General features: G+C 34.5%; 1 protein-coding gene across 1 annotated transcript in view; it reads left to right on the top strand.

Moving 5' to 3' along the window:
• Nucleotides 1-11,089: 11,089 nt before the first annotated feature.
• The window catches only part of LOC133333052 (collagen alpha-1(XXIII) chain-like), a gene marked incomplete at its 3' end in the record, with an annotated part of 55,078 nt that continues 48,834 nt past the window's right edge, over nucleotides 11,090-17,333 (top strand). Inside the window, exons 1-2 of the mRNA XM_061541386.1 lie at nucleotides 11,090-11,216; nucleotides 11,871-12,028. Coding sequence (XP_061397370.1) covers nucleotides 11,090-11,216; nucleotides 11,871-12,028 — 285 coding nt within the window. The remainder of the gene's footprint in view (nucleotides 11,217-11,870; nucleotides 12,029-17,333) is intronic.

Genomic DNA, 17,333 nt, shown 5'->3' with positions numbered 1-17,333 from the left:
AAATATTTCTTTTAGTATTATGTGAATACATTTTTGATGGCCGAAACTCAAAGTGGAATGTATCATCGTTTGAGTGCCATGTCATTCCCAAAGTGCTAGTGACGTCATCATCCAGTTTCATCTCTTTGATCCCATCATCCATTGAAGTCAATTCTGGGCAATTGCTATGCCACTTCGATAGTGAGAATTTAGAGTAAGATAAAATTTCTGATACCTCCTTCTTGATGCGTTGTAAAGAGGCAAGATCGTCAGCACCAGTCACCATATCATCGACATAAAAATCATTTGTGACCACAGACTTCCCAACTTCGTAAGGTTCGGGGAAACGTTCTGCAGCATAATTCAATGCTCTGATGGCCAAATATGGTGCTGAGGCAGTTCCGTATGTAACGGTATTAAGAGCAAAAGTTTTTACCTGTTGTGTAGAGTCATGTCTCCAAAGAATCAACTGGAGTTTCCTATCCTCAGGGTGGACCAAAATCTGCCGATACATTTTGACAATATCAGCTGTCAATCCATAGCGATGACATCTGAAACGAAGCAGGGTGATTAATAAATTGTTTTGGATTGTTGGACCCACCATCATGATTTCATTCAGAGATAATTGAGAGGAAGTACGACATGATGCGTCGAAAACAACACGCAATTTCGTGGAGACACTGTTTGGTCGAAGAACACAGTGATGTGGTATGTAGTAATTAGGGAAACCAACTTCAGCTTCATTCTTCATATTCCCTGAGGAAGTTCGAGTAATCATTTTTTAAGTCTGGATTTTTGTTTAATTTTCTCTCTATGGAAAAGAAGCGTCGAAGGGCAATATCACGGGAATCGCCAAGACAATTTGGATTACGTTTTAGGGGCAGCTTCACCATACGTCCATCATTTGAACTGAGACATTTTTCAGAAAATGCTGCTCGCAATTTTGCTGCTCCAGAGACAATTTCTGACGCTTATTTTCCACCGTATCAATTTTCCAAAGCATTTCCATATTCTTATTAAGTTCTTGGAAAATATTCTCACTTTGCACAAGTGATTGTCTCGGGTATACTTCCCCGAGACAATCCAACCAAAAAGTGTTTTTTGTAAAGTGGGCAAGTTCTCTCCAAGTTTTATCTGACCAACAGACAAAAGTTGGAAGAAAGATTCTGCTCCAAGTAGCATATCAATTCCTCGACGACGATGAAACTCTGGATCGGCCAGGTCTATGTTAGATGGCAAATTAAAATCTTTAATTGAAATGTTTTCATCGGGGTGATATCCGGTAATATTCCGTGAGACAAGAAACTCCAATGATAAATTAAAGTTATTTAGGCGAGATCGAATAGTGGTTTGTGTTTTGTAGGAAACCTTTAATTTCGAAGAACCAACTCCTGAGACATCAGTATGATTTGGACATTTCTTTAAGTTCAGAATGTTACAGAGACCTTCGCTTATAAAATTCACCTGGGAACATGAGTCAAGTAGAGCTCGTCGAAGTTGAAATTTCCCCTCAGAGTCACGAACCAATACTAATGCTGTAGCAAGAATTACATTACTCACTTGAGGGCTAGGTTTGTTTTGAAAAGTACCATGTGTGGCAGCAGAGGGAGGTAACGGTTCTTCTTCTTGAGAGCAAGATGGCTGTTCAATTTGCTTATGTAGAAGCGAATGATGACGTTGTTTACAAAATCTGCATGAATATTTAGAAGGGCATTGTATGTAACCATGCCCTTTTGCTAAACAGTTGAGACAAAGTTTGTTTTGTTTAGCTTGATCAATACGTTGATTGGGAGTCAAAACGATGAAGCGTTGGCAGGTAGTTATCATATGGCCTGATTTCGAGCAATGCATGCAAACGGAATCTTGAGGCACATTTTTAGTTACAAACGAATGTTGTTTTTGATTACTATGCGAGTAATTTGTTGTATTTGGGGTAAATTGTTTTGCTGATCTTCGGCACTGAGCATCCAATTGTTGACAACGTTTGTCCAACATGGCACAACACTCAGTCCAAGAGGGTAATTTAGAATAATCGATGAATTCACCCCATCGTTGTTTTGTCTCCGAATCAACCTTGCTCATAGCCAGATGAATTATGAAAGCGTCACAAATCTTTTCATATGAGCCAAGGGACTTTAATGAACTATAAGGAGCAAAAATCGTATCAACAATATTTCTTAACTGCTTCGGGACAGGTTTATTTGATTTTGGAAGATCGAACATTGTTGTGACATTCTCCAGAAAAATCAAAGTGTCGTTGTCGTACCTCTCTTTTAATCTCCTAAGAGCACTCGGATAATTTTCATCTGTGACTTGGAATGCCTTTATTGTGGCAAGAGCTTCTCCGCTGAGACATGAGAGTAAATGGTTAAATTTTTCCGAAGTGGATATATTTTGGTCATTATGAACCAAATTATTAAAAGTATTTATAAAATTTTTATATTCCAAATACTTCCCATCAAATTTGGGCAATTTGAGGCTTGGTAGTCTGCTTGATGGCGCTTGAGGCAAAACAAAAGACTGATCACCAATGCTTGGTCGTCTGCATTGTCCAATGAGGGTCAAAATACGAGACTTGATTGTGACATAAAGTTCGTCAATTTCAGCTCTACCATTGTCTTGAGGGGACAATCTTTCTATTTGGTTCTGGTAGTAAGAGGCTTGCTTGTAGTATGACTCTATAATTCCCAACCTACATTCCAATTCTGTATGAGACAGAGAGGGATTGGATTCAATTATATTTTTTATCCGAGTCATACTACCCTTAGATGAGCCACGCTGTTGTTTCAGCTCCTCAATTGTTGTATCCCTTTGCGACACTTGAGCTGGTTCATTCATCATAATGTTTATTAATTCAAATATAATTTGGGTATGTAGAAAATGTCTTAACCACGAATATATTGCGTAAGGAGAGCAAGCGAGCAAAGTTTTTTTTTTATATTCCAGCAAAATGGAGAAAGAATTTATGTAGAGTATGTTGTCTCACTCTAATTTTAGTTTCAGCAATGTCGATAAATGCTTACAAAAAACGACGCAAATTTATTTTTTAAAATGGCGTAAATATGGCCGACGGATAAAGGCGGGCAAAAAAATATACCAAATGCACTTGGTTATGCAACAGCAAAAAACAAAAGGTTATGAGGACGCTTCACAAGTATCCTGTCACGGTCGCCAATGTTTGAGGATTGCCTATTTTGACAACCCCGGAATTTGTCCAATATGTAATTAGGCAAACTCCTCACTCAAGGGTTCGGCTTGAGTATGTCAATGTACTTACTCCGTGGGTAAAGTTGACCTTTGTTCCAAAGGGGGCACTCACAATGTTTGTTCCGTCCCAGGGCGCAATCAAATCTTCCTCTCGAGGCAGCAATAATTTTCAATATTTGGCCCAATATTCAACAATCTTCCTCAGAGTAAGCGTTTCCTTCGTGTAAATATTTCTCAAACAGCAGGGAAAGTTGTTTCGTACAGCAGCAAAGATTTCCTCTGTTCGTTGGGTTTCCACTTTAATACCAATTAATTTTTCCACAGAATTGCCTTAATGAGTAAGGCTGTTGGTTTCCAATATAATTTTATTTTCAGGAAAATATATGCAATTTGCTCACGAGCAAGATATTAATTATTTTTTGTTTTATTTAAATATTAATTATTTAATTATTTGCACTATGCAATTTTATCACTCCACTAGTGTGTTGGGTAGTTTCAGTTTTTATTTGCCTTATTCCCGTCACCAATAACTTTTTAATGAAAACAACGTCTTTCTTCTTTGAATGTTTCAAAAGGTAATGTTTTATTGTTTCTAATATTCTGGTATACCAACCAGGATAGCGGGACAATATATTTTTTTTGCAATAAACAGCAGCAGAACGATCGCCAGAGACAGAAAAAAGAAACAGCGATAATATGTAAATAAATGTATGTACGTATGTACATACATTCCTCTGTTTGATCGTTCGACTGTTGTTGCGTGTAAACAACAACAATATGCGTTATTCTCTTTGTGCGGCGAATTCACGTACATCACACAAAGAGGAATAACAAAAAGGGCATTAGGGCGGTTCTCGTTTGGTGTAAATAATATGATTGAATTACAATACCAAAATGAGAAAAACAAATGAATATAATTACAAAAAAAATTAAATAATTTTAGAATAAAAATGTAAAAACATTTTAAACGAAATTAAATGACTCTTGAGTCAAAAATATAATTAAATTAATTTAATAAAATTATTAAAGTGATTTAACAGGGTATATAATTCGAACACATATAGCCTTGTTGATTGAAAACGAAATGAGATCGTACGTGTTTTCTGAGCACGTACAAGTTAAAAAAGAACGCTGAAGTAATATTTAGCGTGTTTTTACAATATTTATTTAAAAAATAAAGTATTTACATTAGTTTTTATAGTACAATTAAAGAAAATAAAAAAGGGCTCATTTTATCAAAAACATCGCGTAACATTTTTGAGATCAATCTGGAAACTTCTCTCTAAATATCCATAAATGTTTATTTTAACACGTTCCAGTATCATTAGACTTTTTCTGCTAGAAACCAGGGCAATTAATAAGCCAGCAGGCATAATTTTTCTTAATTTTGTTGTTAAACAAATTGCAAATTCCAATGAAACATATGTTTTTTTAATGAACACATTTCGTAACATATTGAACACAGCTATGCTTTCGAGCCGCACTTTCGCTCGAAATTGAGCACACCATTTTGCACAACATGGGAATTTAAAAAAGTATTGGAATTCAAAAACTCTCGGAACATATCACATGGGCAATTATTTTAGTTATTATGTAATGTAATTTATATTCGGGATTCTCTTTGGGTAGAAAAAAAACTTTCCTATCTAAAATTATAAATATTGGACCACCTTTTTAGGTAATCTTGGTATTTTGCGAAGTTTAGGCACTTTTTTACAACATAATGGATCCTCATTGGGTAGAATGTCTTCATATGGTAAATTATTATATTGTTCACTACACTGTGGTTCAGCGTATAATATCTTTGTTTGTACCATGCAAAAGGAGACCAGATAGACCCATGGTTCCTTTCGATAATATACATAGAAACACTTTCTGAGTCGTTCTATGCCTGGCCGCCCGTCTGCACGTGAAAAATGTAAACGCATTTAATATCCGAATGAGATGAATTTTGGCACATCTCATTTATTTGTCCCAAGGACGAGCGGTATTTTAATTTATGAAAATCGGTTCAACGTTAAATATAGTTTCATTATATATTTCGTACGATTTTAAGTAAATGTTGCACCAAACTCCCAAGGTTTGTCCGTTTGAGACGAAATTTTGCAAAACGTATCGAATTGAGTCTAGAATGACGTGTTTAAATTGTGTAAATTGTGCACCAAACTCGCAAGATTTTTCCGACTGAAACCAAATTGTGCATTGCGTATTGAATTGAGTATAGAATAGCTTGTGTGAAGTTTCATTGAAATCGGATCATATATAGATATAGCTCTCATAATAATATCTCCGATTTCTCGAAATGCAGCATACCAAGTTAGCTTAAAATCCAACCAGATTTTCATATAGCTGTTATATAAGTTTTACTTTGCGATGTCATCCGATTAACATGGGAAATTGCATGATTTCACAATAGCTCACTCAAATTACATTTAATTTAGAAACTTTTCTGCAAAATAATTTATGTATAGGTGCACTTTTTGATAAAAATCACATTTTCCGATTTTCAGTTTATTAAACTTGTATGACACAATTTTCTCGCAATAATTTTGCCTGTATATATCCCAAAATAACGTTGCTGTTCGATGCTGTGGGCGCTATAGCGATTACATGTTATGTACACTGATTTACATTTGTAACATATATCTTTTGAAATATACTCAATACAGAAGTTTTACACATCTCTTGTTCCTCGAACACATACACACATGCACACACAAAACCTTTACTGCACAATATATGTTATGTTTGTATTGTTGACATACTACATAAATACATACATGGGCTGTAAACATGATTGGTATGCAAGTGAAAAAAATTTCTTCTGGGAAATATCAATTCATATTTTGCGAATATGTATGCATACACATTTTAAATAATTCCACACTGCTTTTAAAAGTAAGTTTGCCATATCTTTATAGAGGATATAACATAGAGGATTTATATATATATATATATGTCTTTTGTATAATTTTTTCCCCCAACTGTAATTTCAGTCGCCCTATTTCCCATCGTTTATTTTTATACCCTCCACCATAGTATGGAGGGTATATTAGTTTTGTTTTTCCGTTTGTAACGCATATATAACGTATATATATTCTTGATCAGCGTAAAATTCTATGACGATCTAAGCATGTCCGTCTGTCTGTCTGTTGTAATCACTCTAGCGTCTAAACGAATTGATATAGATCGCCAAAATTTTGCATAGAGTCGTCTTTTGTCTGCTGGCAGGTCAAGTTCGAAGATGGGCTTTATCGGTCCACGTTTAGGCATAGCTCCCATATAAGGGTACCCCCCATATTTTCGGTATTTTGGGGTTCTTGAGCGCGTTTTTCAATTGAATTCGCTGAAATTTGGTACATTGGGTTCTTATTGGGTACTCAATGTCTCCACAAAAAATTATAAATATAGGTCCACTTTTTTTGGTAGCCCCCATATAACGGTACCTCCTAATTTTCAGTATTTTGGGGGTTTTTAACGTATTTTTCCGCCGAATTAGCTGTAATTTAGTATTTTGAGTTCTTAATAGGTACCAAATCTCTCCACAAAAAATTATGAATATAGGTCCATATTTTCGGATAGCCCCCATATAAGGGTACCCCCCAAATTTCGGTATATTTTTCAACCGAATTCGCTGAAATTTGGTATTTTGTAGTCGAATATGGTAACAAATTTCTCTACAAAAAATTTTTAATATGTACCCCTTTTTTGGGGTAGTCCCCATATAACCCCTTTTTTATATAAAAAATTTGTTCCGCGTTTTGGTTCTAAAACTCTGTTGTAATATATCACCTGTGGAGGATATCGAGATAAAAAACTAGAACATAAGGTTCGATAATGAACTATATATGAACTATAACCCGTATTTAAACCTAGCCCCTGTGTGGGAGGTACCAGAAGGAGTGGACCGATATTCCCTATCTTCGAATTTGAACTAAGTTTGGAAAAAATAATAAGATTGGCAAAGTTTGAATGAAATGTAAATTTTCTGAAACGGATTTGGTCCAAAGAAACATGGGGTCTAGAACCAATATTTCGATGAGGCACATTTTCATGGTGTAAATTGTATACACCCTCATTAGCCATAAGGCTGAGGGTATAATTATCCATTAAAAATTTCTGAAATTTGTATTATAGTTTACATAGAAATGTCGGTATAGGTCCACTTTTTGGTATGTTCCCTATATTTTCATTTCTAGTACCTGTCAGTATATCTATGGTGGAGGGTATCCAAAGTTCGGCCCGGCTGAACTTAACGCTTATTCCCTTGTTATGTTTATCATTTATGAATTGAAACTGACGAAATTTGTTAATCAAATGTACCCACAAAATGTATAGATGAAAAACTCATACTACACGAAATCTATGTTGTACGAAACACATTCATGTTGTTGCTGTGTTTAAGGTATATTATACATATATATTCAATATAACATGTTATATTATTGGTATGCTGGTCCAATTGTATTATTTGTCTATTCAATATAATAGAGATTTGTGCACATGCTTCCACATTTTATTGCAATTTCTCGTCGTTTCTATAAATAAATATTTGGAATCAGCAATGAAAAATTTTAAAAATAACATCACAAACTGCCACAACTAGAAATATAAGATTTGAATGGCCAAGACCTAACCTATTTTTATTATGGTCCAAAATCGATTTCTGAAAAAAAGTGACTTAAGGGGATCGTCCCGATTCTCGGTTTCCAATATTTGAATTATGGTCCTCTATTTCCTCTACCAACACTAATTCAAAAATTTCCCTTTCAATTTTCAAATGAAAATCTCAAAAACTCTTGAAGATATTTTCGATTTATTGTGTCAACATAAAGCACCGGCAAAAGTTATACTCAAACTTTTTTTTTGTTAATTAGAAAAAATACAAAACAGTAACAATAAAATTATCCCAATTCGTCCTTTAAGGCTTCAAGTGCTTATTTTCAAGTTTACAAATCCTCAATGTAACGCACGTCCAGCCGGTTGAAAATCATAAAAATTTGAAATCGAGAATGGAGGGTCGCCTTCAAAGGTCCCTTCAAATAATTGAGCTCGCAATATCTAAGATAGAGCCTTGGAACTTTGCACACGCATTGCTACTGTTCGTTGGATGCTTGGTAAATATTATCGTAATACATAAGCCCACATTTGTATACCATTCAAAAAATCGGTTCAGACTTAAATATATCTGCCATATATAGTTACCTCCGATTTTATGTTAATGGTGCACCAAACTACCAATATTGGTCCGATAGACACAAAAAATTGCACAGCGTACTGAATTAGGTCCAGATTGATTTGTGTGATGTTTTGTTGGAATGTGTTCAGATTTAGATATAGCTTCCATATATAGTTAACTCCGATTTTTTGTATAGATGGTGCACCAAAATCTCAATATTGGTCCGATAGAGACAAAAAATTGCCCAGCGTACTAAATTGGGTCCATATTGATTTGTGCGAAGTTTTGCTGGAATCGGTTCAGATTTAGATATAGCTCCTACATATATAGTTACCGCCGATTTTATGTAAATGATGCACCAAAATCCCAATATTCGGTCCGATTGAGGCAAAATTTTGCACAGAGTACTGAATTATGTCTTGATTGATGCATGCCAAGTTTTATTGGAAATGTTTCAGATTTCGATATAGCTGCCATATATAGTTTCGTCCGATTTTATGTAAATGGACTACCATACTGCCAATATTTTTCCGATTGGGACAAATTTTTGCACAGAGTACTGATTGATGTATGCGAAATTTTGTTGAAATCGGTTCAGATTTATATATATATATATATAGTTCCGTCCGATTTTAGGTAAATGTAGCATCGTACTGCCAATGTGTGTCCGATTAAGTCAACATTTTGCACAGTGCACTGAATTAGTCCCCGATTGATTTATAGGATGTTTGGTTGGAATTGGTCCAGATTTAGATATAGCTCCCATATTCCAGGTCCGAGTTTATGTAAATGAAACAAAAATGAGACAAAATTTTGTTTTGTTGAAATACGTTCAGATTTTAATATGGCTCTCACATATATACTTTAGTCCCATAGATCCTGTTCTATTTGCACGATATTTTGTTGTTGAATTCGGTTCAGATGTAGATATAGCTGCCACATACAATTGATGCAAATGGAGGAGCCTACGTCTGTTCAATTTACATGAAATATTGCATAGAGTATTGGATTGAAGTCGTTTCAAGTTTAGATATAGCTTCCATATATATTTTCATTGGATTTCACTTAATGTTCCACCAAATAACTGTTCCACCAATAACGTATTATTAGGACAACGGAACCTAGTATACATGTGTATTGAATTTCGTATCGAGATAAACTTTGGATAGCGCACTGTGCTGCGGTTGCTCAAATACCTCCATTTATATATAACACCATATATATTTTGCTCGATTTCATGCAAATGATTGACATTCAATTTTTCATAAATTCCAGAATGGTATGTGGATGAGTAGATTTCGTCCGATTACATTTCAATTGCCACCCAAAGATGCTATGTATATGTACATATGAGCATCTCTTGTATGTACCCAAAGTGGTGAAGGGTATCATATAGGCGGCCCGTCCGACTTTTGAACTTTCTATTCCTAATTTGTTATTTTGGGTTTTCATTGGGCGAGCGAATCCTTATCAAAAATGATCAATATTGGTCCAAGTTTCAGTGAAAATTTCCGTTCCTCTATAACTCATTGGTTAACTTGATCTTATGTCTGATGTTATGAACGAAAACTCTACAATTAACAGCAGTAGCGGAAGTTGAAGAATTTAATCAAGTTTAAAATAACCATTTTATTGTAAAAATATTACATGCTACTTTACAAATTCTACTCTCGCTTACAAATGGAATTACACATACATGCACACCCATCGCACATGTAAATACACAAGTGAATGTAGAACGTGAAATAAAACGAGAAAAAAATCAAACGTATTGGTAACACCTTTTTGTCGTTGCGTGGTAACGAAAAGCAAACATTCAACATTGAATGTTGACATAGATATAGGAAAAAAACTGAGAAGAAAAAAACCATCATCAATGTGTTTGGTCTGTCCGGAATGTTTATACCCTTCACATTAAAATCTACCATCATTAAATCCATTTTCGGATATATTGTAGATTTTAATGTTCAAACACAAATGGTCAACTCTTTAATAAAAAAAAGTAAGGGAAGTTCAAAAGTCGGGCGGAACCGACTATACGATACCCTTCAGCCCCTTTGGGTACATACAAAGATGCTAATATACAAAATATCCTGTCAATAGAACAGGAGTACCATTGGAATGGAATCGAACGAAATTAGGCATGTGATCAATATAGATATTGAAATCTATGCAAACTTACATGTGGTGACAAATTATGTATAGTAGCTATATGTAAATCTGGCCGATTTGAAGCTTGACAATCACCAACTTTGGTACACTATTAATAGGAAATCGAATGAAAATATATATGTATGCAATATTTCGTATAAATCGAAAAAAAACATTGACTCTTTCGAAGACTATTTATATAAAATCGGACGAAACTATATCTGGGAAGTACATCTACATCTTAACCGATTTTACCAATTTCTATAGGGTTCGTCTTTAGGCGTACAAATAAATTTGCTGTACCAAAGCGACTAGTACTTTGTTCTCAAGATTACTTTGACAGACGAACATGCATAAATCCACTCACAAAGTGATTCTCAAAAATAACTATGGTTCTATATCGTTTTCCTTTGCATGTTACAAACACATGCACAAAGACGTAATATCCCGGTGTACAGTGTGGAGAAGGGTATAAAAACACAAAGCTGAGGTTGAATACTGTGTGCTCAAAATGTTATATTTTCCCTCTCCGAAACTGTCTCAATATAGTTTGCAAAAGTTTGGATATTACAAATGGCATTGGCTGAAGGAATATATCTGTATACCTCCACCATGGGATGTGCATTACAAATATCTAAAGTCTATCGAGAACATTATGTGCCAATTGTTTCCCACCAAGAAACCGTCATGTCAATTTACGGTTGGAAAATGCAATTATAATCTTAGAAATACAGAAAAGGGGGCGGTACAGTTATTTGTAAGCTGTCGCTGATATATTCCATTTTCAATACTAAATATCCTAATGGAGACCCCCATACTTAACTCAGACGAATATTTCGACTTGTTGCAAACGGAATGAGAATATTTATATACATTCAATTTGATGCGAAGTGGCAAAATAGCAATCCATTTATACAAATATCACATACATGAATGCGAAAAAAATGAAAAAAAAAAATGTTGTAGGTGGATGTTGAAAGTGATATTTGTGGCTACCGACACATTCAATTGTTATCAATATCAAAACATACCGTAGTTCTTAAATACATTTACAAAGAAAAAGGCCCGATGTAAAATATGTAATAGCATGACATGATGCGGCCACACCAAATTGCATGAGTCAACAATCAAAAGTCAACATTTTGCATAATAATTCAGTGTGAATATTTTTGCTACGCCCATACGCACATACATATGCAGGAATGTTTCATAATATTAATTGGTTGATGGAATCGCTGGTGATATTTTTATATTATTGTATATTTATTTGCAATGAAAAAATATATTTTAAATTATTTTACACTTTAAATAACAGCCTTAATAATTGAATGTATTTTTTTCATTTTCATTTCAGCTTATCGCACAATTAAAGGTGAAAAGGGTGATCGCGGACCCAAGGGACCACCTGGTGACAGTATACGTGGTCCACCTGGACCACCGGGTCCTGCTGGTCCTAAGGGTGAACCAGGATCATTTCCACCTTTTATTGATTTCCCCAGCAATCCTGATGCGGTAAGTAAATATCTATTTGAACTGCTATAACAGAAATAAAAACAAAATATTATTAAATGGGGAAGAAAAGAAACAAATTATTGGGTCAGGTGCTTTCATTCCAAATACCCAAAAAATATTGGAAATAAAATTCGAGCACATATAGCCTTGTGGATCGAAAAAGAAATGAGATTGTACGTGTTTTTCTTAGCACATATATGTTAAAAAGGAAAGTATTTAGATTACTTTTTCTAGTAAAATTAAAGAGAAAGGCTGCCTTTATCAAGATCAGTGCGTGATAGTAAAGGCTAAAATTTTTTGTGCTCGACATGCCAGATCATTTAAAAGCAAAACCTTCCTATAAAGGTATATTAATTTTTACAACATTTAATGAAATCTTAGGGCCTTTAAGATAATGATCAGAAATACTTACTCAGATTCCGACATCCGTTGGGTCCGATGCGTCCCTAAGGCGTTTAACGCGTTCCAATATATTTAGCCTTATTCTAGTATAAAACAGGACAAGCCAGCAGACATTTTTTCTTAATATTATGGTTAACCCTACGGTCAATAACTAAGAAAGTATACGTAGATCAATAACATGTGTATCCATTCAAAGGTAGCGCTGTAATTCATTAAAAAATTGACTATGGTGCCGTTTTTATACTCCTCACCACAGCGTACAGGGTATTATGTCTTCGTGCATATGTTTGTAACAGACAAAAGAAAACGAGATGGACACATGGTTCCTTTTGAGAATATGCATAGAATCTAGAATGATGTGTGGTAAGATTCGTGGAAATCGTTTCAGATTTAGATAAGTTCCCGTATATATTTCCGTCCGATTTTGTGATGAACCAAAGTCGTTCGATTTGCACGAAATTTTGCACGGTGCACTGTACATTTTATCTTATATACTACATTGCACTTGTCTTCCTTTTTGATTTTGTTTTGCTGAACAGGCAATGGACGGCATTCTTTGATTTTAAGGCAAATTGATAATTATTCTTGTCATAAAGATTCGAATTACGTAATCTCTCAGACAGTCCAGGTATATAAGTCAATGTTTTGCATGATTTTTATACCCTTCACCACACTGTGGTACAGGGTATTATGTCTTTGTGCATATGTTTGTAACAGACAAAAGGAAACGAGATAGATACATGGTTCCTTTTCAGAATATGCATAGAATCACTTTCTGAGTTGATTTACGCATGTCCGTCTGTCCGTCCATGTATTTTTGTGAACAAAGAACAGGTCGCATTTACGATCCGATTTGGATGAAATTTGGCATAGGTCACTTATTTGGTCCAAGGACGAACCCTATTGAAATTGGGAAAAATCGGTTCAGATTTATATATAGCTCCCATATATATTTTCGTCCGATTTAATGTAAACGGTCCCTATATATATTTCGATTTGTACGAAATTTGATACAGCGTAATGAATTGGGTCTAGAATGATGTGTGTAAAGTTTCGTGAAAATCGGTTCAGATTTGGATATAGCTCCCATATACATTTTCGTCCGATTTAAGGTAAATGGTGTACTAAAGTCTCTATATATACTTCGATTTGGCCGAAATTTGTCATAGCGTACTGAATTAAGTCTAGAAGGATGTGTGTTAAATTTCGTGGAAATCGGTTCAGATTTTGATATAGTTCCCATATATATTTTCGCCCAATTTTCGGTAAATAGTGTACCAAAATCCCTTTGTATCCTTCGATTTGCACCAAATTTCGCATAGCGTGCTGAATTTAGTCTAGAACGATGTGTGTTAAATTTTGTGAAAATCGGTTGAGATTTAGATATAGCTCTTAAATATATTTTCGTCCGATTTTACGTAAAGAGTGCACCAAAGTCCCTTTATATCCTCCGATTTGCACGAAATTTGGCATAGCGTACTGGATTGAGTCTAGAATGATGAGTGGTGAGTTTCGGGAAAATCGGTTTAGATTTCGACATGTCTCCCATATATATTTTCGTCCGATTTTATGTAAATGGTGCACCAAGGTCCCTATATATATCCTTCGATTTGCACAAAATTTGGCATAGCGTACTGAATTAAGTCTAGAAGGATGTGTGAAAACCGGTTCAGATTAAATATAGCTCGCACATATAGATTGTATTTTTAACAACGCGGCGTACCGAATAGCGTGTATAAATTTTGCTATAAATCGTTTTCCATAAATTTTCCCCATGTTTCGCAGACGGCTCTAAATCTGCTCGAATGAAATTAAAGTTAGGATAGGTTGGAGAAAGAGGGAACATAGGCATGCAATTGTTAGGATACATATGTACAATATACCCAAAGTGGTGAAGGGTATCATATAGTCGGCCCAGTCCGACTTTACTACTTTCCTTACTGATTCCTCTTCTTTTCGTTCTTGTGCATGGATGTTTTTAGTTATCGGTTTGTAAACTACTGAATTTTGTACCAATTGATAATTTTGACAATTATTGGTAAACACCTCAATATGTCTATCAAATTTTAGTAGGATTAAGAAACAATTTGTTCAGTTGTACGGAAACACGTAAAATTGATAAATGTTAAGATTCATTGACATTTATAAATTGAACTTTTGTGGTGAAGAAAAAAAAACTTACAATTTCTATGTGAATTATTTAAAATTATTCATTCCTCTAGATATTTTAATAATTTGAAATATTTGTCATTTGGTAAAAGGCATAGAAGAACTACAAAACATAAAATATAATATAAATAAATTGAACTTTTGTGGTGAAGAAAAAAAACTTACAATTTCTATGTGAATTATTTAAAATTATTCATTCCTCTAGATATTTTAATAATTTGAAATATTTGTCATTTGGTAAAAGGCATAGAAGAACTACAAAACATAAAATATAATATAAACAAATAATCGATACGTGCATACATATATAAATATTTAAACCATATTCATTTCAAATGCATATCCCAAAGGACATAAATCAATTTCATAGTAAACTTAATAGATAGATGACAACACTCTTGAAAAAATATGCATATGCACAGTTTCAAAGGAGTTTTGTGTCAGAACTCATTATAATCACTGCGAAATTGTAGTTTATATATTTGCACATAATTCCACATCAATGCATTGCAAACGCATTTAATTACTCTGTTCAAAATGTGTATATAACATAGATATGAATTGTTGCTTTATATGTTTCCCATAAACTCAAAAGTCTCTGAACGAAAATGCCTTTGGGATGTTACGAAGTCCGACTTCAAATTATTACTAAATAAATGGGGGCAGTATGAAACGGGGGATAAAGTCTATTTCGTAAAAATGATACATATCGCACAATATTAATTATTGAGGAAAATAATGCGTAGTTCAACAATAAAGGCTAAACTTTCGGATCTGCTTCTTAAAGTTTTGGTATTGCGCTCTTATAATGTTACTACCAATATTTGAACTTTTAAAAGTTCCAGTAATGTTTTCTAAATGACGAGGCCATATTTTTGATATATTGGGTTGACATTAAATTGGAAAGTGTCGATATCTATCCATACGGCCATATATATATATATATATATATATATATTTATACCCTTCACCACACTGTGGTACAGGGTATTATGTCTTCGTGCATATGTTTGTAACAGGCAAAAATAATCGAGGTAGACCCATGGTTCCTTTTGTGAATATGCATAGAATCACTTTCTGAGTCGATTTATGCATGTCCGTCCGTCCGTCCGTCCATGTTTTTTTGTTAAAAAAGTACAGGTCGCATTTACGATCCGATTTGGATGAAATTTGGCACAGGTCACTTAATTGGCCCAAGGACGAACCCTATTGAAATTGGAGAAAATCGGTCCACGTTTAGGCATAGCTCCCATATAAGGGTACCCCCCAATTTTCGGTATTTTGAGGTTATTTAGCATGTTTTTTAACTGAATTCGCTGAAATTTGGTACTTTGAGATCTTATTGGGTAGCAAATCTCCCTACTAAAAATTATAAATATAGGTCCATTTTTTCGGATAGTCCCCATATAAGGGTAGCCCCAATTTTCGATATTTTGGGGGTTTTGATCGCATTTTTGGACCGAATACGCTGAAATTTGGTACTTTGAGTTCTTATTGGGTAGCAAATTTCCCTACTAAAAATTATAAATATAGGTCAATTTTTTCGGATAGTCCCCATATAAGGGTACCCACAATTTTCGGTATTTTGGGGTTCTTGAGCTCGTTTTATTACTGAATTCTCTGAAATTTTGTACATTGGGTTCTTATTGGGTACCAAATTACTCCACTAAAAATTATAAATATAAGTCCAGTTTTTCTGGTAGTCCCCATATAACGGTACCCCAAATTTTTGGTATTTTGGGAGTTCTGATCGTATTTTTCGACCGAATTGACTGTAATTTAGTACGTCGAGTTCTTATTAGATAGCAAATCTCTCCACTATAAATTATAAATATAGGTCAATTTATTCGGGTAACCCCCAATTTTCGGTATTTTGGGGTTCTTGAGCGGGGTTTTCAACCAAATTCTTTGTAATTTGGTTTTTTATACCCTTCACCACACTGTGGTACAGGGTATTATGTCTTTGTGCATATGTTTGTAACAGGCAAAAGGAAACGAGATAGACACATGGTTCCTTTTGAGAATATGCATAGAATCACTTTCTAAGTCGATTTATGCATGTCCGTCCGTCCGTCTGTCTGTCCATGTTAAATTGTAAACAAAGTACAGGTCGCATTTAATATCCGAATTGGATGAAATTTGGCACACGTCACTTATTTGGTCCAAGGACGAACCCTATTGAAATTGGGAAAAATCGGTTCATATTTAGATATAGCTCCCATATATATTTTTGTCCGATTTAAGGTAAATGGTGCACCAAATTCCCTATATATCTTTCGATTTGCACGAAATTTGGCACAGCGTACATAATTAAGCCTAGAATGGTGTGTGCTAAGTTTCATAAAAATCGGTTCAGATTTAGATATAACTCCCATATATATTTTCGTCCGATTTAAGGAAAATGGTGTACCAAAGTCTCTGTATACTTTTCGATTTCCACGAAATTTGGTACAGCGTACTGAATAAAGTCTAGAATGATGTGTGTTAAGTTTCGTGAAAATCAAAAATGCGACGTCTGTTAAGATTCATCTGTTGAATTTACCCAAAGTGGTGAAGGGTATCATATAGTCGGCCCCATCCGACTTTACCACTTTCCTTACTGGTTTTTTTAATTATGTAGCAGAAAATTCCAACATTTGCAAAGATAAAACGTTTTTTATAAGATCCAATTATCCTCTGAATTACATTACGTCTATGTATGTGCACCTGCATATACATACATATATGCACACTA

This window comes from Musca vetustissima, unplaced genomic scaffold, assembly GCF_032173495.1.
Source record: "Musca vetustissima isolate MV318-11 ecotype Yass unplaced genomic scaffold, APGP_CSIRO_Mvet_v1 utg476224, whole genome shotgun sequence".
Classification (NCBI taxonomy): Eukaryota; Metazoa; Arthropoda; class Insecta; order Diptera; family Muscidae; genus Musca; species Musca vetustissima.
The sequence above is the reverse complement of the archived record's forward strand: the minus strand, read 5'-3'. Positions and strand labels throughout refer to the sequence as shown.